Source organism: Mytilus californianus, unplaced genomic scaffold, assembly GCF_021869535.1.
Source record: "Mytilus californianus isolate M0D057914Y unplaced genomic scaffold, xbMytCali1.0.p SCAF_3, whole genome shotgun sequence".
Lineage (NCBI taxonomy): Eukaryota > Metazoa > Mollusca > Bivalvia > Mytilida > Mytilidae > Mytilus > Mytilus californianus.
This window is the reverse complement of record NW_026262679.1, coordinates 64,741,148-64,763,886: the sequence shown is the minus strand read 5'-3', so window position 1 is coordinate 64,763,886 and position 22,739 is coordinate 64,741,148. Positions and strand designations below refer to the sequence as shown.

At 31.6% G+C, this 22,739-nt stretch overlaps 1 protein-coding gene and 1 long non-coding RNA gene across 7 annotated transcripts in view; both read right to left on the bottom strand.

Moving 5' to 3' along the window:
* Positions 1-21,713, bottom strand: part of LOC127733194 (uncharacterized) — a 53,905-nt gene extending 32,192 nt beyond the window's left edge. For both annotated transcript variants that reach the window (XR_007996885.1, XR_007996886.1), the window contains exon 1: positions 21,373-21,713. This is a non-coding gene — a long non-coding RNA (uncharacterized LOC127733194). The remainder of the gene's footprint in view (positions 1-21,372) is intronic.
* The window catches only part of LOC127733137 (heterogeneous nuclear ribonucleoprotein K-like), a 50,060-nt gene that overhangs the window by 24,056 nt on the left and 3,265 nt on the right, over positions 1-22,739 (bottom strand). For 4 of the 5 annotated variants that reach the window (XM_052242456.1, XM_052242455.1, XM_052242459.1 and 1 more), the window contains exons 2-6: positions 7,826-7,868; positions 3,990-4,034; positions 2,659-2,774; positions 1,606-1,662; positions 591-634 (exon numbers count right to left, since the gene is read on the bottom strand). In XM_052242456.1, the coding sequence (XP_052098416.1) occupies positions 591-634; positions 1,606-1,662; positions 2,659-2,774; positions 3,990-4,002 (230 nt within the window). In that variant the 5' untranslated portion in view covers positions 4,003-4,034; positions 7,826-7,868. Of the gene's footprint in view, positions 1-590; positions 635-1,605; positions 1,663-2,658; positions 2,775-3,504; positions 3,632-3,989; positions 4,035-7,825; positions 7,869-22,739 lie in introns of those variants that run through there. The other variant, XM_052242457.1, reaches the window with a different exon arrangement.

The following is a 22,739-nucleotide window of genomic DNA, read 5'->3' as shown; positions in this document are numbered from 1 at the left end:
CACAACATGTAAAACCCTACTGACAAAATGTTTCTATAAATTATTGAAGCAGTTATACAGAAGAAAATGATAACACCCACAGGATTTCAGTGCAGATAGTATAATGCTAGAGACCCATTACTGAATGGTGACTGTGGATCCAGGTGTTTCAGATTGTCAGTTACAAGTGAAACTTCTCAACATACAAATGGCAAGCTATTTTCTGCATATTATAAAACTTATTCCTAGTGTTTTCAAATTATTATTATTAGCACAAATATGATATTAATATTAAGTAAGTCATGATCACAAAACCTTACATTTTTAACTTTACAAAAAAATTAAAACCAGCTGATTTGCAACAGTTAACTAATGAGAAGTCTCACTTGAAACAGTCAAGAACAATTTTAATATCTACTGCTACCTCACACTATTAGTGCAATGATGTTCGTCTACATCAAATTTGTGATAAATTTTCAAAACCTGGCACATTCACCATCTTAGCAAGGTCATACAATGAAATGATAAGTGATGATGGATGAGATATCCCCATGGCTAGGGTTATGAATAAAACAAAGTTTTCAAATCTTAAAATATATGGAGGTTCATACCGTTCGGGACTGGTGCTATCGGGAACTGTGACACTGGCTTTGTACTGGACAGACCAACAATCCATGGGTCAGGGTTGATGTGGACAATCAAGGCCATTGATGAATTCGAATATTTTCGGGCAGGACGAGGATTTTGGGCAAGGCCAGATATGGAGAAAAAGGAGAAAAACGGAATACATATTTTATAATATGGTTTTAACATTAAAACAATATCAATAATATACAAATTTTCACAATTACAAAGAGAAACTACAATGGCTCTAAATGGACTAAGAACTCTGTGGAATAAAAGAAGGCATATATATAATATATATAATAAACAATTAGTAAGGAACATGGTGATAAATTAATGTAAAATTATTTAAATTTCTTTAATCAAACAGTGAGGAAATTATCTTACAAGTATGAATTATCTTATTCAATCAACAGGATTCACTAACAATTCACAATTAACAAATAATACACATTATAAATATCTAGTCATTGGTGTACAGTTCATAATGCAACACAAACTATATTGTAAATGTCAATGATATAATGAAACTTCGAGGGTCCTGGTTGGCAAGACCTGATGTTTAAGGATCCCATATGGCTTTGGACCTCTCTTTAGTCTTGGAGACAGACCTGTGGCCAGGAGGATCCCAAGAGACCCAAGTCAAAGACCAGGAACAAGAAATCTCATTGTTATGTATAAGGTATGTATACTATTGCTGGTGATCACAGATTTTTCGGATCTATACATGTATTGAATACTAAAAACTATTATTTTGACAAAATCTGTATTAAATATTAACTTGCATGTAATAATTTCATACTGATTTTTTTCAGCGTCTTAAGTACTTTAAAAAGGAATTTTTTTATTGTCTATTTTTTGGTACATTTTTTTAAAAGAAAATTCTTCTAAAACCATCAGTCTACCCCCACTTTAAAGGGGATATGAACTGACTGAAGGTCATAAAAGAATAAATAGCATGTCCACATACCAAGTTTTGTTCTTATTTTGATCTAAACTTACGTCGGATCTTAATCTTTTGATGTTACTCCCACCTTTTCCGATGATGGCACCAGCATTCTGAAATTATACCAAAACATTGGTTATGGATTATATTTATAATTAGTGTCATAAAAGTAATATCTATACTTCATCTGAATTCCCTTAATACTGATCAGGCCAGTTTAAATTTTTTATCACCGACTACATAAAAAGTTCTGCATTGAATTTTGACAAGGGATGTTAAGATTTGAAACACTAAATCAGTAAATGGATTAAAATTTTCCATCAGGTGCAGAGGCAATACGTCCGAAGTCTCATTGTCACCTGTCACTTTTATAAAAATATTATTAAAATGTTTGGAAATAAAAAGTTGACTTTTTCCATTAACAACAAAGAAACTTTTAATTTTCAGATTTCCTGTTTAAATACAATTTAGTGGCTGAAAGGTTTCTCCTTTTTTTTATACTTTTTTCAAATTAGGCTATTTCCCTTGATGACAGTTGACACATACCTGCAATTTCTGAGCATAAATATCAAAATGCAAAACTTGCCTCATACAAGTCCTTAAAATCCACATAAAATCAATACATTTCAACCTTCTTATGTGACAATGGGTAATGGTATGACTACTCTTTAAAGTTTAAAAATAGGGTGTCAACAAATAATAGGATTAAAATAAACAGAAGGCAAATGCCTCAATATCCTCCAGAGGATTATTAACAAATTACAAGTTTACACAATCTGTTAGTCTAACCCCTAAACAATGAATTAATATCCTCTCTTTTATCAAAATATCAATAAATCTATACTAAACAATATGGTGACATGTGTTTTCTGTCAATTATACGTTATAATTCCTTTTTTTCTGTTTACCAAATTGTTGGACACAAATTTCTGAACTTAACCTGAGGAAATATAATAAAAATAAACATCATAATTAAAATAATAATTCTGCTACTTACAGTTCATCTTCAGCATCAATATGTATTGTTTTTTTTTTTTAATTTAGAAAACCTATCCTTTTAAAATGTTTGCCACCAGACTGGATTTTACCTAATGCAAATGCATTTTTACCTTACTAGCTAGCAGGAATCTTAATTCAACTCTTGGTCCATCACCTCCTCTTCTTCTTTTCTGTCCATGGTCTTCATAGTCATCGTCATGTCCTCGCTTCATTCCTCCGTCATAACCTACAAATTTAACAGTCGTAACATATTGAGAATCACTGGTTTTTATGAAACCACATAAAAAAACATAATTTTTAGAACATTTTTTATCAAGTACAGATTGTCTTTCTTAAAAAATATTTTTCAAATGATATGCAAATGATATCACCTAAAAAACTTCACCAGGAAAAATAACTACAATAAAAATATAACAGAAAGCAAGTGACAAAAATGTAATTAATACAAAGTCATTAGCTCAATCATAGTCTTTTATGTTTCAAGCCAATTAAAATATTCATAATGCCATAAATGATCAATTCTCTACATTTTTACTTGAGCAGTTATAGTTATCTTTAAATTAATTCAATTCAAGATATTGATCTACCAAAGTTTGTTCCACATCAAATCCTGCACTTTAAAAGGATATCAATAATTGAAAAATTTCCATTATTTATTTATAACAATTGCTCTCATTCATACAAATCATCAGAAAGCTTGTCCATACTAGTTACAATGAATGGGAAAATTCAATTGAATGGAATAGAAAAAATACTACAATAATTATTGTAATTTCAAGAAATTTCATACACTTTTGAAATAAAATACACAACTAAGAGAAAAATAGGAATGCAATTATATCATTTACTACAAAAATGTGACAAGTTTTCACCTGGACAGGTGTAACATGATATAGATTTACTTATTAAAGTACTGATGAGTAATATTAAAGTGAACTATACCATATAAAACAAACCTTTGTAAAAATCACTTTAGCATCCTTAATTAGAAACATACAACTTCAGCTGTGTTACAGGTAATTTATCTGCTGGTGAGAACACCTGGATGTTACGACACCTCAAAGCATTATGTAGGTGTTTCCTACCGTATGCCAATGATCAATTCTATTTCTCCATTTATTCTTTTGTTGATTTGGTTACCAAGCAACAGCCAATGAGAGCCTGACAACTCTCAATATCTGGTGCTCTATTGCTGGCAATTTTCACTAGGCTCTTACAGCAATGAAATAAGTGAACTTGTCTGCAAGTTTTGCAGTATTGTTATACAAATCATTGGAAGTGGGGATTCCCACTTTTTGTCCACCCATCAAATGCATGAAAATTGTATTGGCAATATATACTTTAGACTATGATTATGCAACAAGAATTTTTCAACTGGAGATTTACTGCATTCATTTAATAAACATGTTTCCTATCCTTTACTTAAACAGTTTTTACTTACCATCATCTGCCATTTTTGTTCAGTACTCAATTTCTTAGAACTTATCTACAACAAAATTTCTTGAATTCTTATTTTGAACAGAAAATATATACATGTATACATATAAAGATAAATTTTACCTTTGATTTTAAAATAACCTTTGTCAATTACAAGAGCGTTCTGATATACACTAATATTAACAAATGTGGGATCAAATATTAATAATAGTCAACATTTTTCAAAAATGACACACCTGCCTATAGGCTCAAAGTAGACTAGAGTGAACTGTATACATGGCAATATTATAAGTAATGCAGGGTGAGTGCATTTAAATCTACATGCCCAAATACTCAAAACCCATATTTTCTCTACATGTAAGTAAACTTTATTTAAATTTCTATACACATAGTTCCCCAGACAGCTCTCTGTGGCATATATTCTGCCTCATTCAAAATTAATAAAATGCTTCGCTGAGCGCAGCTGGATACACCCGCAGAGGTCCAACCATGAACAGTTGGGGCAAAAATGGACACAATATTCAAGCTTGATACAGGTCTTAATTTGGATTGTAATTAAATATTTGACATAATATAGGTTTCAGAATAAATGTAGTCACAGAACTTGAAATTGGTTGTATGAATTGAATTTATATTCAATTAAAGATTTCTTGCTGTTGTGCAATACACTGTGCTGTTGCGCAATACTTAGTAAATCTGTTGTCAGACTATAAACAAATAAAGTTCAATTAATTCTCAATGTCATATTAGGAATTTATGAAAATGTAAAGGGAGCTTACATCAATAGATATAAACAATTCACCAAAGTTTCATGTGAATTGCTGACAGCATTTTTGAGTTATTGTCCGAAACTGGAAAATCCCCCCTTTTTTAATGAATAAAACCCTACAACTCAGAAATGTAAAATGTAAAATTTATAAAATTCTAAAGAGCTTACATCAACAGATATAAACAATTCACCAAAGTTTCATAAGAACTGCTGAAAGCATTTTTGATTTTTTGTCTCAAAACTGGAAAATCCCCCTTTTTTTATGAATAAAACCCTGTAACTCGGAAACGTAAAATCTAAAATATATAAAAATCAAAAGGGAGCTCACGTCAATAGATATAAACAATTCACCAAAGTTTTATGCAAATTGGTTAAAGCGTTTTTGAGTTAATGTCCAACATGTTGACGGACAACGGTATACCATAATACGTCCCGTAAACGGGCGTATAAAAACTGGCTACATTTTTTCTTTAAATTCAAAATGATTGGAAGAATAGAAAATTACTAATGTACAAAATAAACAAGGATATTTTAAAATTTGAAAGTCCATGGCACATAATAGGGAAACCCATAACATACATTACATATGAATTGATAGAACAATCTGATAATGGCCTAGTACAGGTTGGTGGTGGTTTAATCAGATTTTTTGGCATAAAACTCCAACAATCCAAATTAATGGAAGTTACATTTTAGATATGGAAGTCAATTAAAAGAATGATGGGTGAGAATGGCTAAAGATACTAAGTTAGTATTTTAACTTTATTAAATTCTGAGTTATTTTTTCTCTTTTCTTCCAATTTATAATGTAAAAAATATTGAAATAAAACCTTGAAACAAAAGGATCATACTTCATAATTGTTAATGCATTTCATTCACACCAAATTTGGATGTCAATTCTATGACTTTGTGTTTCTCTATGTATGCAAAAAAAGGAAACTAGATTCAATGAATAAAAGCATTTTAGCAAAAAAAGTATTGTCAATAGTTTAAAAATAAATAAATAAAAGATTGATTTATCTATTTAGAAGTGTTTGAACAGGAGGCATAAATACATGATAAAAATATTTGTTTGCATACCCAGTTCTCTTTAAATTTTTACATGAACTAAATATTACAATATTGACCGTTATATATTGGTTAATGTTGACACAACTCAATAGTGTAGTTTGAACAATAAGATCACAATAGAAATTTTGTAGCTCTGTTTCCTTATGTGAAATAAACTTTTGCATGGGAAATATAACAATACATAGCCACGCTCAATAAATCATTAGCTTTTAGAAAGCAAAACAAATGTTACACAATAGGTATTTAGCAGGCTACTTTTCTCACCCTTAATATCAATAAACAAGAGAAAAAGTAGCTACATGTAACAATGAAATGCAATATCACTTTTTATGGTCGACACAAATAATAATAGCCCTACAAGTTATATTAAATTTTTTTTCCTAAAAATCAATATCGAAACAAGATTTTTCAATTATTTTTTCTTCAAAAATTCCATCTTGGCTTCCATTATATATCACTTTTTTTTACCCTGAAGAAGCCTTGAGCCTGAAGTAAACTGCAATAACCACTACCAGTAAATTAATTTCTTTTTTATCATTTTATGTATGATATGTACCCCATTATTAAATCAAGGGTTGGTTTTCTCTCTCCAAACATTGATTTCAGCTTAGAAATTATATAGTATCATACGATTTAGAACTGAAGTTGGAATGGATATCTACAGCTTGATTTTTTAATTGGAAATCATGGAATTGAATGAAGGCACAGGGCAAAATTACCTCTCTTTGGAAAGAGAAAGAACAATGCTTATACAACTTCAAACCAATTATACCATTGACTTATCAGGTGGCTCCCCTTAAATTGAATTTGACCTAATAAAAAACTTTAACTGTTTAACATGTCAACCGTAAGCAAAAGTTTTAAAGTCAATAGACCAAGACTGAGAGGACAGGGGCAAATAATCTCCTTGGAAATCAGATGTGCAATTGCTAATACAACTGCATATCAAATAAAATGCGCTGTTCGGTGCAGCTTGATATGACTGCAGAGGTCGAATCCTGAACAGTTGGGGCAAGTATGGACACAACATTGAAGGTCGTATAAAAATGGCTGCTGCTGCTGCATTTTTTTTTTGTGTTCATTCATTAGAACAGTATATTCCTTTTCAGACTGCTGTATCTTTTTTATTATTAGAGCTACAGACAAAGTTAGTGCATGAAAAATGCTCAGGAGAGCATGAACTGTAATGTTATGCAATTATTTTAGTAAAATTTTCATCAAGCTACCTGCATTTTCAGGTAATTAACAGGTAAAAGGTGTAAATTATTGTATTTGTGTTGAATTTTTAATAAAAACAACTTTTAATCTTTATTTATTTTGTTGTTTTATCTGCCATATAATAAAGAAGACACCAGTTGCTCGATTCCGTAGCGTATTTGCACCATACACAACGTATAATGTAAACGTGGCGCAAATAAGTGGCTCCATCTTCAAAATTTTCAGTCAACCTCTGTTTCCCCCTTTTTCTACATCTCGTAAAGATCGACCAAATCATATTTCCCACACGAATTGAATGTAATTAACACATTGAGGTAATGTGAAACCTTTTTTTAACTATTCCTCGTTGTCAGTTTCGCCATAGAAATGCTGAAATATTTCCATATTTACAGCGTCTTTTTTCCATTTCTGCCATTTGCATTTTGTCAAAATATTTGTTTTTATTTTTCTTCTACTGCATGCTTTTACCATTAAAATTCCTGCGATTTCAAGTGCAAACAGGACCTTGTATATCCTCGATTCATATGAGGAAAAATTAGAGGGGACCTGAATGAAAATGGTATACGAGTCTAGATGAAAAATCCATTGTCATCGCGACATATGCCGCGAACAGCAGTGGCGGACGGCGTATGTCATCGCGACATATGCCGTGCATAGCGCTGAAAGGGTTAAACACATTATTGTATGCAAGACTGTAACCCAAGTACTTCAATTAAGTGGAGGACTAGAAGTAAATCTTTCCAAAGAAACAGGCATTATATCATGCATTCCAAAATACATACCAGGTTTTGGTTTTCTTGCAGTTTCCAAGATTTCTTTTTAGTTCTGAAAATATAAATGAAATAACTTTTAAGCATAAACATAATGCCTCATTATCTGACAGATCTTAGTAAAAACTACATATTAATGCAAGAACTCCCAGTGGCTTAGCAAGATATAAATCACATTGGTAGGAATGACTTTCATCTAAGGTGAAAATATATAGGAGTCTTAATTATATATAAGAAAACAACACAATCAGCGAACTTAATAGGTATTAATTTGGAAACAAGAAGAAACTAATTGTATAGCAATACTGCTAACTGATGTATACAATAAACATGAAATTATATATGTATAGAAAGACAAATAAGAACTTTAGAGAAAATGAAGTATTCCAGCAGCCAAAACATATGAAAAATAGTTTTCATACTATTATAACAATGGATATGAATATTACAAATATATATATTCCATCATGGAACTTAATTGAGAATTAAGAAATCTATTGAATGAGGCCAACAAACAATTTATCTTCATTCGTATGGATACCTTAACTACTGCAACATATAGTTTGAAAATTTACATCAGATTGTCTAAAAATTCCCCCCTTATATCTATATAATCATATGTAACTTGTAATAAAAAAATACGCCAATTTACTGGCACACCTACCCTGTTTTTGAAACATAAATTAACCTTAAACATATTTACAATTTATTTTGGCCTGATTAAGATTAACAAATTAAAGGAAAAATCTATAAACTTCAGCATTAATGCAAAACCTTCTAAGAAGTCCAGGCTGCAAAACAAGTTTCATATTTTAAAAAAGAACATCATCTCAATAGGCAAATATTGATCTTTTACCTAAGACAGACAAAAGACTGTATCACTAAAAGGTGAAATATGCAAAGACCAATGAATGAATAATTCATCAACACTGTATTAATGACATTAAAGCATAGGCTAATGAAAAGAAACTTGAGTCTTCTTGCTAAAATCTAAATTGTTACGAGACAAATTTTAACATTCCATGGAAGAAACATTATCTGCTTGTCACAAAAAGACATTTATAAAGTTATCACAAGATTTATCTAGCAACTATCCAAATCTATCAAAGATGTTGATGATGATGAATTCTGTCTTTGAAATCGGTGGCAATTATTACATGCATTTCAGAACAAGCATATGACTGAACCTAAATGTGATGACGTCGGGGACAGAATCTTACATCCCTTCGTCTTGCTTCCACAACATAAACTTTGCATGCTAGACAAAAGAAATGATGCATAACCAACTGTTTCAAATATCATTTCATTAAATGTAGAGAATATGTTTTACAGATTTTGCAATTTTCACACCCAATGTATATGCATGTAATTTTCTAAATTTCATGAATTAGTGACGTGCACATCAAAGGATAAGAAAGAAATTTGTACCAAGTAATCAAAATGTCTCGTTCAATTTTGTTGTACTGTATGGCTGCTGTCTCATTGACAATTACCACACATCTACTTTTCTTCATTTCATAAACTTGTTTTTATTATTTACTTTTACAAATCTGAACTAAGATCATAATTTACTAACAAGAGAATGACCAATTAAAGAACCAATGGGAGTGCTCAGTTTAAACATCTGGCTGACAAAAGGTGATCTGGTGGCCATTTTCTGCCTCACCAGGTGCATTTTGTTGATTTGAATAGATTTTTACTTCTAATTAATAGAAGACCACTGACAAGCTAATGGCAGTTCACAAAAGATCACATATACAATCATACATTTTATTAAATAATTTGCCATGTATGAAGACATGTCTTTATCATGAAAACTGGATTCTTGGAGATGATTAATAAATAATTAAAGGCTTCAGGTTCAAGTTTAAAAATAAAGATAGAGAGGAAGCTATTATTCTCTGATTATATTCCATATAATATACCTGGATAAATCTATGAGATAAGTAACCATGACAACAAATCTATACAGATCAACGATCACTAGTTAAAAAAAAACACTGGTGGAATTCAAGACAGGAGATGAAAAATTCATGAACTGTTGAAATATAAATATCCTTCATAGTTAATGTCACTATATCAGATTTTTTGTCAAAGTTATCCTGTTCATGTTGGAACAAGCAAAATCAATGTAAACTCTGGGGATATTGTTTCTAATCTTAATGGAATGCAGTCAATGATCAAGCAGTTTAATCTGAGACATTTCAATTTAAGAGAAAGCAATTCATTAAATTTTTTCTAGAAGTAAAGGGAATATTTCAAAACTTATAAAATGTTGACTAACTCGTTGATCTCAATAGCATCTCTTTTGCTTCAAAGTTTCCTGTCAAATCTTCTTTATTTAACAAACAAAATAAAACACATCTGTCAAGGGCAATAACTCTTGTAAGATGTCAATTGACCATTTCAGCCGTGTTGACTTACTGATAAAAATAAAGAAATTATTTTGTTGAACATTTTTGCTACAAGTATCAGGGCTCACACCATCAGGCAACAAAGTTTCTTTCAGTGATATTGATATATATAATACTTTCTTTTCCTTTTTCTATAAAAAAAAAGTTCTTTTAAGTGCTTGATATTTAGTTGGTAGTTTCCAACAAAAGAGAAAAAATATAATTGTGTAACTATAAATGATTATTTAAGGCATAAACTGAAACAACTGTTATTTTAATTGTATTCTCAGGTATGAATTGAACATGTACAATAAAAAATAAAATGCTCCGCTGGGCGCAGCTTGATACTACCGCAGAGGTCGAACCATGAACAGTTGGGGCAAGTATGGACACAACATTCAAGCTTGATACAGCTTTGCATTTGGATTGTGATTAAATATTTGACACAGCATAAATTTCTGACACAGAAGGAATGTGGTCTAAGAACTTAAAAATTTCAAATTGGACATTCACCTATTATGGTCCAATATCCAAAATCTAAATACATGGTTAGATTCAGCATATCAAAGAACCCCAAGAATTCAATTTTTGATGAAATCAAACAAAGTTTAATTTTGGACCCTTTTGACCGCAATGTGGACAAAGTTGATAACGGGGCCCAAAAATCAAAAATCTAAATACATGGTTAGCTTCAGCATATCAAAGAACCCCATATATTTAATTTTTGTTGAAATCAAACAAAATTTAATTTTGGACCCAGATTTGGACCAACTTGAAAACTGGGCCCATAATCAAAAATCTAAATACATGTTTAATTCAGCATATCAAAGAACCCTAAGAATTCAATTTTTGTTAAAATCAAACTAAGTTTAATTTTGGACCCTTTGGACCTCAATGTGGACCAATTTAAAAACTGGACCCAAAATCCAAAAACTAATAAATACACGGTAAGATTCAGCATATTAAAGAACCCCAAGAATTCAAGAATAAAACCCCATTGAAATTGGTCAAGAAATAAGCAATTTATAGGAAGTATCTTCTTTTGCACAATACTGTGCAATTAAATATTTCTTGCTATTGCGCAATACTGTACAATTGACAATTTCTTGCTATTGCGCAATATTGTGCTATTGGATATTTCTTGCTATTGCGCAATACTGTGCAATTGAAGATTTCTTGCTATTGCGCAATACTGTGCAATTGAAGATTTCTTGCTATTGTGCAATACTGTGCAATTGAAAATTTCTTGCTATTGCACAATACTTTTTATATAATAATTTACACATCCTGTTTGGTGTGTATCTCCTACCATATCATTATTATTTGCTTTTAAATATTAATCAGAAATAACCAACTTAAAATGGAAAATTTTAAAAGAAAAAAAAAGAAAAAAAAGAAAAAAAAGGAAAAAAAAAAAAATCCCCCCCCCCAAATTTTTTGAACCCCCTTATGATTCATCACCCCTAAACTCAATCCCAGCCTTCCCTTTGTGGTATGGTACCTTGCAGTACAATTTCAGAGAGATCCATACACTTGAACACAAGTTATTGTATGAGATCCATACACTTGAACACAAGTTATTGTCTGGAAACTAGAAAAATGCTTATTTTTGGCCCCTTTTTGGCCCCCAATTCCTAAACGTTTCGGCAATTACCCCCAAACTCAATTCCAGCTTTCCCTTTGTGATATGGAACCTTGTAGTACAATTTCAGAAAGATCCATACACTAACACACAAGTTATTGTCATGAAACTAGAAAAATGCTTGTTTTTTGCCCCTTTTTTGGCCCCTAATTCCTAAAATTTTGAGGCAATTACCCCCAAAATCAATCCCAGCATTCCTTTTGTGATATGGAACCTTGTGGTACAATGTCAGAGAGATCCATACACTAACACACAAGTTATGTCTGGAAGTTACAAAAATGCTTATTTTTGGCCCCTTTTTGGCCCCTTATTCCTTTACTGTTGGTACCATAACCCCCAAAATCAATCCCAACCTTCCTTTTGTGGTATTGAACCTTGTGGTAAAATTTCATAGAGATCCGTGCACTTAAACTAAAGTTACGTGCGAAAACCAATGTGTCTTTGGACGACGCCGGACGACGACGACGACGACGCCAACGTCATACCAATATACGACCACAAAAATCGACCACAAAAATTTTTTTGCGGTCGTATAAAAACCACATGTTCATAAATAAAAAACTTTTATTCTCTATGAAAAGAGATCAAAATCGATTTTTGAAATTCACTATCAGTTCTCGACATATCGCCATCTTGTCGGCATGTTCGATCTAAAAAGTCATGTGATATCTAAAAACCACAAATACCAAAATGAATCGGGGATTTACCGACCGTGCTTTAAAAACTCCCATCATCAATCGGGGATTACCGTAGACGATCACTCAGTGTGAAAATGTCTTGTCAAGCGTACGGCTGTTCTGTCCGACAAGGTTATGACAAAAGTCTAAATAGTTTTCCCAAACCCACAAAAAAAGAAAGAATTGTATCAGACATGTTTGTACAACCTTAAACTAACAGCAAATAGTTGCATCTATAGCAAGCACAAGTTGATGTGTGAAGACCATTTTGAACAATCTTGTTTCGAGGGAGATTTGGTGGTAATTATACTTTTTTAAATAACAATATAACCTAGCAGTTCTGATAGCTATAGTTATCAAATCCGTATATGATAAGATCTCGTTGATTAAAAAAAATATAGATTTGATGAGGAAGAAAACTTTCAATTATAAGAAAGAAAAATGCAGTATTCTTGTAACAATCACTGATTTACAGAAGATTCATTAGTATGCCTCTTTTATATAAAGTGCATTGATTTATATAAAGAATAGTTCCGTATTTAGACAAGATAATTTTTCAAATTAATAAAGTTATACGATAAATAACATTTTTTAATTATGATATTTAACGGCTATTGACAAGGAGCAATGTTAGGAAGAGGTTTTAGCTAAGACAAAATATGTTGATATAGTATAATATTCCCAGGTTATAGAAATGTTAACATCGAAAAATTGGACATCTCAATTTTTTTTCAAAAGTCTTTTTTAATTTTATTTACGTTATCTTATTATATATATATATATATATATATACATATTGGCTTCCTCCCGAATTGATAATAGGTATATCAGAATTATTGATAGATGTCGTGTCAGAGCGACACATTCAGTTAGTTATCCCAAAACTCGTATTACACAATTATATAATACAGATTCATGCATGGATTATTTACAGAGGTACCCGGCGTGCACAGGTAACATTTATTGAACCACATATATTTGTATTCGACGTTGCTTATCTTGTGCGTGTTTGAAATTATAATTCCACCAGTCCTGTTAATGAATGATGTTCTGATAATAATATTATCCACTATTTTTTTCTGATAATAAGTTTTAAAATTTTATAAACATGACCTTATTTTTTGTGAAATAAATACTGTTTTGTCATGATTCTAGACCCTTCTTTTGAAAAAAAAAATTCTTCACGCAAATACAAGCTTTTGACGATTGGCAAACATGCAGATGTAAAGTAATGGCATTATGCAGCACTTATAGTCAGTATCAATATTTATTTATTGAAGATAAGAGAGCTCCTTCTATGTCTAATGTCCCTATCTTTATAAGGATTAGAACGACAGTGGAAATAGTCATTGTAAAGGAGCGGAGATAGAGTGGCATTGTGAAAAAAAAATTAACCCAATAGAGAACAATATACTATATAGAGAATGATCGACGAAAAGGGTAATAGTAATTGTAAAGGAAAAGAGATAGAGGCATAGTAAAAAAATGTTTGTTAGACAAAGTTACTGCTCGTTTGATATTTTTAGTTATACAAAATCACACGTCATGTTCCAAATTGGTATTCACGTGCGATAACTTGATGCATAGAATGGTTAAAAATATTTAAGTATCCCATGCTATATCGTAGTGTCACTGTGTTTCTTTGTTCAATATCTTTGTTCAATTTATTTAGTTTGTTAATGATTATGTAAATAAAAAGAGATCTGTATAAAAACTTCATACCCGTTTAGTTATTGCCTGTAGGCGTTTGATTATTGTTACATTTAATATATATATATATAGAACCTTTCATACATCATAAAGTAAAAGATGTGTCAGTCTGATTCAAACGACATGAGAAGCCTGTAATACTAGTACGACTCGAATATAGCATGTAAAAATTCCTACTCAATATGGTTGTATTGGAAATCTTTTCATACAGATAGATAACTCATGATCCGACATTCATGTAATATTTGCCACATGACGCTCATATTTCTTTCTACCATCATCATCTTATTCATTAAATATTGCTGTAAACATCGATGGTTCACACCCAAACAAAATGGAAATAATATACCTTTAGAGCTTCTTCGTGGTATACACTTGTGAAATATATAGACGAAATTCGTTATTAAAGTGAATCTTCATCTCACAAACACAATTTTTGAATTACGATTTTGAGTGAACACCCATTAAACCATTACAAAATGGCAAGATATAACCATGCAGGCATTTAGTTTTCGTCAGACACAAGATAAATAATCACTCTCATAAACGTATATATGCATGCAGTTTCAAATATCAAGAACAAGCGGTCGATGTCTATAGATCATTATTAAGTCGGTTTACTAGCTGTTCAGAGTCAGACATGTCACTTGTACATTCTTGGCCTTCATATACCCCATCCAATGATGGGAACTCTTTTCTGATAGTGTTGACAACATAAGCTTGTATGGTGATTCTGTTTATCTGTACCAGTGGTTGGCCTCTCCTGCCCCAAAAAAACAAACTAACGAAACGCTACTAGTCTGCTTTGTCTGTTAGAAAGAACCTCTGGCGCTTAAACGTCAGAAAACTTACAAGCCTACTAGTAAAGATTGTTTCAAGAACAACGAGGTTGGGACGAACTGTTCTAAAATCGTCAATATCAGTTATACATTACTAAGATATGCCTTTTATTACAACTACTGTATTTCTTATTTGGATTAATGACGGCTATCCTGTTCAGCATTGCACAAAATTATCATAGAATATAAAAATAAAATGCTCCGCAGGGCGCAGCTTGATACGACCGCAGAGGTCGAACCCTGAACAGTTGGGGGAAGTATGGACACAACATTCAAGCTTGATACAGCTTTGGATTTGGATTGTGATTAAATATTTGACACAGCATAGGTTTCTAACACAGATTGAATGTGGTCTAAGAACTTAAAAATTTTAAATTGGACATTCACCTATTATGGTCCAATATCCAAAATCTAAATACATGGTTAGATTCAGCATATCAAAGAACCCCAAGAATTCAATTTTTGATGAAATCAAACAAAGTTTAATTTTGGACCCTTTTGACCTCAATGTGGACAAAGTTGATAACGGGGCCCAAAAATCAAAAATCTAAATACATGGTTAGATTCAGCATATCAAAGAACCCCATATATTCAATTTTTGTTGAAATCAAACAAACTTTAATTTTGGACCCCGATTTGGACCAACTTGAACACTGGGCCCATAATCAAAAATCTAAATACATGTTTAGATTCAGCATATCAAAGAACCCTAAATAAGAATTCAATTTTTGTTAAAATCAAACTAAGTTTAATTTTGGACCCTTTGGACCTTAATGTAGACCAATTTGAAAACGGAACCAAAAATTAAGAATCTAAATACACGGTTAGATTCGGCATATCAAAGAACCCCAATAATTCAATTTTTGATGAAATCAAACAAAGTTTAATTTTGGACCCTTTTGACCTCAATGTGGACAAAGTTGATAACGGGACCCAAAAATCAAAAATCTAAATACATGGTTAGATTCAGCATATCAAAGAACCCCATATATTCAATTTTTGTTGAAATCAAACAAAGTTTAATTTTGGACCCCGATTTGGACCAACTTGAAAACTGGGCCCATAATCAAAAATCTAAATACATGTTTAGATTCAGCATATCAAAGAACCCTAAGAATTCAATTTTTGTTAAAATCAAACTAAGTTTAATTTTGGACCCTTTGGACCTTAATGTAGACCAATTTGAAAACAGAACCAAAATTTAAGAATCTAAATACACAGTTAGATTCGGCATATCAAAGAACCCCAATAATTCAATTTTTGATGAAATCAAACAAAGTTTAATTTTGGACCCTTTGGACCTCAATGTGGACCAATTTAAAAACGGGGCCCAAAATCCAAAAACTAAATACACGGTTAGATTCAGCATATTAAAGAACCCCATGAAATCAAGAATAAAACCCCATTGAAATTGGTCAAGAAATAAGCAATTTATAGGAAGTATCTTCTTTTGCACAATCCTGTGCTATTAAATATTTCTTGCTATTGCGCAATACTGTACAATTGACAATTTCTTGCTATTGCGCAATATTGTGCTATTGGATATTTCTTGCTATTGCGCAATACTGTGCAATTGAAGATTCCTTGCTATTGCGCAATTCTGTGCAATTGAAGATTTCTTGCTATTGTGCAATACTGTGCAATTGAAAATTTCTTGCTATTGCACAATACTTATTATATAATAATTTACACATCCTGTTTGGTGTGTATCTCCTACCATATCATTATTATTTGATTTTAAATATAAATCAGAAATAACCAACTTAAAATGGAAAATTTTAAAAGAAACAAAAAAGGAAAAAAAGAAAAAAAGGAAAAAAAAATAAATCCCCCCCAAAATTTTTTGAACCCCCATTAAAATTCATCACCCCCAAACTCAATCCCAGCCTTCACTTTGTGGTATGGTACCTTGCAGTACAATTTCAGAGAGATCCATACACTTGAACACAAGTTATTGTCTGGAAACTAGAAAAAAATGTGTTTTTTGGCCCCTTTTTGGCCCCAAATTCCTAAACGTTTAGGGCAATTACCCCCAAACTCAATTCCAGCTTTCCCTTTGTGATATGGAACCTTGTAGTATAATTTCAGAAAGATCCATACACTTACACACAAGTTATTGTCATGAAACTAGAAAAATGTTTGTTTTTTGCCCCTTTTTTGGCCCCTAATTCCTAAAATTTGGAGGCAATTACCCCCAAAATCAATCCCAGCATTCCTTTAGTGATATGGAACCTAGTGGTACAATGTCAGAGAGATTCATACACTAACACACAAGTTATGTCTGGAAGTTACAAAAATGCTTATTTTTGGCCCCTTTTTCCTTTACTGTTATTACCATAACCCCCAAAATCAATCCCAACCTTCCTTTTGTGGTATTGAACCTTGTGGTAAAATTTCATAAAGATCCATTCACTTAAACTAAAGTTAGAGTGCGAAAAACCAAGTGTCTTCGGACGACGACGACGGACGACGACGCCAACGACGCCAACGTCATACCAATATACGACCACAAAAATTTTTTTGCGGTCGTATAAAAACTTGTTAAAAAAAATCCTCAAGCAAAATAATGTATTAGCTTAGATTTATAATGTAAGTATATCCATTAATGAAATAAACGATTTTTTTTTACAAATAATTCGTTTAAGTGATTGGCAGATTAACTTACATTGTAATTATGAAGAATGAAATGTTAAAAAGAAAATTTAAAAAATCATGCATGTTGTACTGTTGTATTTTTTTTTCAATTAAAAACTGAAAAATTTAGATAGTTTTACGATTGTTAGCATTTTAACATCGCCAGATTTAAATACAAGTTAAAGAATTCCGGTAAAGTAAATTAAACAGATGTGCAATTATTATTAATTGGGAAATGAAACATTTAATTTTTAAGATCAAAAGTACTATTCTTTTAACTTCATATTTTAATTTTATGCAAATTGCATAGAACGTAATCGAAAATTGTTCCACTGTAATATTGTATACACTTCCGGAATTGAAAAAACATTGAATGTTTATTTTCAATTAATTTATACAATTTAATTATTGTTTCTCTATTGTCATCGGATATTTCATCTTGGTGTATTAAACACGCTATACTCTTTCTGTTAATCCATTCAAACTGAGAACATACACACCTGTGTACGCTTGAATTCACACCTGTGTACGCCTGAGGCTAAATTGCTGCAAGGTAAAGTTCAAAGGAATTCTCCTCAAATCGAGAAATAAACAATGACTTTACAAAGTAATATACACGTTCTGTTCACATATATTTTGCATTGAAATGGTTATCAAAGTTATAACGGTAAATAAAACGTTAAATATTTCAGTTCAATATCAGTAAAAATGTTCAATAGATATTTTATGAAACAATCTCAACAAAAATTTATGAAATTAATTCGAAAATATTTATATTCAGATAATTTCACATAGGAAGTTTTATTCAATCAATACAAAACGGTTAACGCGTATTCATTTTCTTTCATTCTTATATTGTGGTTATTAACTACGACCAACGATCATCTGTGCGCTTTTAATTACGTAAAATTCTGATAAGCAATTAAGACTTTAACAGATTTTATTTTTTCCCATGATTCAACAAATCGGGTTAAAACGTCACAACCAAGAGATGTAGGTCAACCAAAAAAGTTACAAATACTTGATTTTCTCCGTTATTAGAAAGAATATTAATTTAAAACTTTGTGAATGTGTTTTTTATGTTAAGATGAACATATTTAGATGATAAGTAAATAAAATGCTTCGCTGGGGCGCAGCTTGATACGACCGCAGAGGTCGAACCCTGAACAGTTGGGGCAAGTATGGACACAACATTCAAGCTTGATACAGCTCTGAATTTGGATTGTTATTAAATATTTGACACAGCATAGGTTTCTGACACAGAAAGAATGTAGTCTAAGAACTTGAATTTTTTTAATTTACCTATTATGGTCCAATGTCCAAAATCAAAATACATGGTTAGATTCAGCATATCAAAGAACCGCATATATATTCAATTTTTGTTAAAATCAAACAAAGTTTAATTTTGGACCCCAACTTGGACAAACTTGAAAACTGGGCCCATAATCAAAAATCTAAACACATGTTTAGATTCAGCATATCAAAGAACCCCAAGAATTCAATTTTTGCTAAAATCAAATTAAGTTTAATTTTGGACCCTTTGGACCTTAATGTAGACCAATTTAAAAAACGGGACTTAAAATTAAAAATCTAAATACACGGTTAGATTTGGAATATCAAAGAACCCCAATAATTCAATTTTTGATGAAATCAAACAAAGTTTAATTTTGGACCCTTTTGACCTCAATATGAACCAATTTGATAGCGGGCCCACAAATAAAAAATCTAAATTCATGGTTAGATTCAGCATATCAAAGAACCCCATATATTCAATTTTTGTTGAAATCAAAAAAAGTTTAATTTTGGACCCCAACTTGGACCAACTTGAAAACTGGGCCCATAATCAAAAATCTAAACACATGTTTAGATTCAGCATATCAAAGAACCCCATGAATTCAATTTTTGCTAAAATCAAACTAAGTTTAATTTTGGACCCTTTGGACCTCAATGAAGACCAATTTAAAAAACGGGACCCAAATTAAAAATCTAAAAACACGGTTAGATTTGGCATATCAAAGAACCCCAATAATTCAATTTTTGATGAAATCAAACAAAGTTTAATTTTGTTCCCTTTTGACCTCAATATGAACCAATTTGATAGCGGGGCCCACAAATAAAAAATCTAAATACATGGTTAGATTCAGCATATCAAAGAACCTCATATATTCAATTTTTGTTGAAATCAAACAAAGTTAATTTTGGACCCCAATTTGGACCAACTTGAAAACTGGGCCCATAATCAAAAATTTAAATACATGTTTAGATTCAGCATATCAAAGAACCTCATATATTCAATTTTTGTTGAAATCAAACAAAGTTTAAATACTGGACCCTATCTTGGACCAACTTGAAAACTGGGCCCATAATCAAAAATCTAAACACATGTTTAGATTCAGCATATCAAAGAACCCCAAGAATTCAATTTTTGTTAAAATCAAACTTAGTTTAATTTTGGACCCTTTGGATCTTAATGTAGACCAATTTAAAAAACAGGACCCAAAATTAAAAATCTAAATACACTGTTAGATTTGGAATATCAAAGAACCCCAATAATTCAATTTTAGATGAAATCAAACAAAGTTTAATTTTGGACCCTTTTGACCTCAATATGAACCAATTTGATAATGGGGTCCACAAATAAAAAATCTAAATACATGGTTAGATTCAGCATATCAAAGAACCCCATATATTCAATTTTTGTTGAAATCAAACAAAGTTTAATTTTGGACCCCAATTTGGACCAACTTGAAAACTGGGCCAAAAATCAAAAATCTAAATACATGTTTAGATTCAGCATATCAAAGAACCTCATATATTCAATTTTTGCTAAAATCAAACAAAGTTTAATTTTGGACCCTTTGGACCTTAATGTAGACCAATTTGAAAACTGGACCCAAAATTAAAAATCTAAATACACTGTTAGATTCGGCATAACAAATAAATAAATGTGATCAAAGATTTTACAAATCTAATGTGCCATACTGTGCAATTAAAGATTACTTCTTGAAATTTTTCAATATTTGAAATTTGAAAAAAAAATAATATTTAAAGAATAATTCTTTTTAATTTCTGAAATCTAAAATGAGAAAAAATTGACCCCCCACAATTTCTTTTTATCCCCCCCCCCTTTTTTTCCCCAAAAAATTCTTTCCCTCAAGATATGGTCATAATCTCAATTCAAATTTCCAATGGAGTTGGCAACCATAATTACCCATTTAAATTTACCATAGTGCTAACTTAATCTATTCTATAATAGAATTAAAAATATAGTGTCAAATCTTTCATATGGATTTTTTTGTAAAAAAAAAGATGCAACATTTGCAGATATTTTTACTGGTCTTCCTTTATAAATATGCATTTCTTTAAACATAATTTAAAAGCAGTGTAAGGGAAGTAACCAAAACGTTGTATTTGGATTACCTCCCTTACACTGTTTTAAATTATCTTTATTGTTCATTAACCATTACTTTATACATAATTTAAAAGCAGTGTAAGGGAGATAATTTCAATGATGTATTTGATTTATCTCCCTTACACTGCTTTAAATTATGTTTTGTATTAAAGTATTTGTCCATTAACCAGGACAACCTTGTTTTTCCCCCTTTTTTGCCTCTAATTCCTAAACGGTTTGAGCCATAACCCCCAAAGCAAATCCTAACCATACCTTTGTGGTATGGAAACTTGTAGTATAATTTCAGAGAGATCCATACACCGTTCCACAGTTATTGTCTGGAAACTAGAAAATGCTTATTTTTGGCCCCTTTTTGGCCCCTAATTCCTTAACTGTTGGTACCATAACCCCCAAAATCAATCCCAACCTTCCTTTTGTGGTATTTAACCTTATGGTCAAATTTCAAAAAGATCCATTCACTTAAACTAAAGTTAGAGTGCGAAAACCAATGTGTCTTCGGACGACGCCAGACGACGACGACGACGACGCCGGACGACGACGACGCCAACGTCATACCAATATACGACCACAAAATTTTTTTGCGGTCGTATAAAAATCGCGGACTTTCCCTTTAAGAAAGCCTTGAAATCTGAAAAGTAGATGACCGTTTCATGCTTTGCCCAGCCGGACTTTTACCGGACATTATACAAATGTCCGGAATATATGACCGTTCTGGAAGCCTTGGCGAACAGGCCCAGGATGCGAACGTGAATGGTAAAAATATCATAAAGACCTAAGAGCTATCAGTTTTTACTGACTGGGTTTTTGGGATGTAGTTGGAAATAGTGTGATAGTACGTGAACTCCTATGCATATTTCCAAGCAACTGTCCTCTTTTAATGATGTTTTCCCGTATTTTTCAAACCATTTTTACCTCCATTATCAGCCCTCAATTCAGGCTATTAAAACAGTCGCCTGGGCGACCTATAAAGCCTCCAGGCGACCTTAATTTCATTGTTGGTTGCCATTTGGCGACTGGTACTATTTGGACCTGGCGACCGTAAAATTCTGGATAAATAACCTGCCTCCGGTCATATTTTATTAAGTTTTATTCACAGTCATACGAGCGCTTGAATGTATGCTAAATCTTGAATATGATTTCAAGCATTTTTAATCTTAACTGGGAATTCAAATGTCTGATGAAGTGTTTTCAGGGCCAATACATCTTGGCAGCCAAACAGATGTTGCTGTCCGGATTATTCAAATAAACTACCCAAAACAATGATGTTTCACCAGCTAAGAAACAAAAAGAAGGGGCGGAGAGTTCCTCTATAGAAACTCCGGCTTTTGAAGAGCCAAGTACATCTTCTAATGTTACGATTAAGTGTAAAATCGCTGCACCAATTTCAAGTGGTACTGGAAAATTTATAAGAGAATTCCAAAACAGCTGGCTAAAAGAGTTGTCCTGGTTGATCTATAATGAATATAAAAATAAAATGAGCTGCAAATTTTGCCAGAGTCTTCCTGATTTACAATGTAGCTGGCCAATTGGATATTTGCTTTGAACAAAGACTAACTTATTTTATGTCTTCTCTTCTATACAACGGATAAATTTATTGATATGCTTTTTTTTACCAGTAG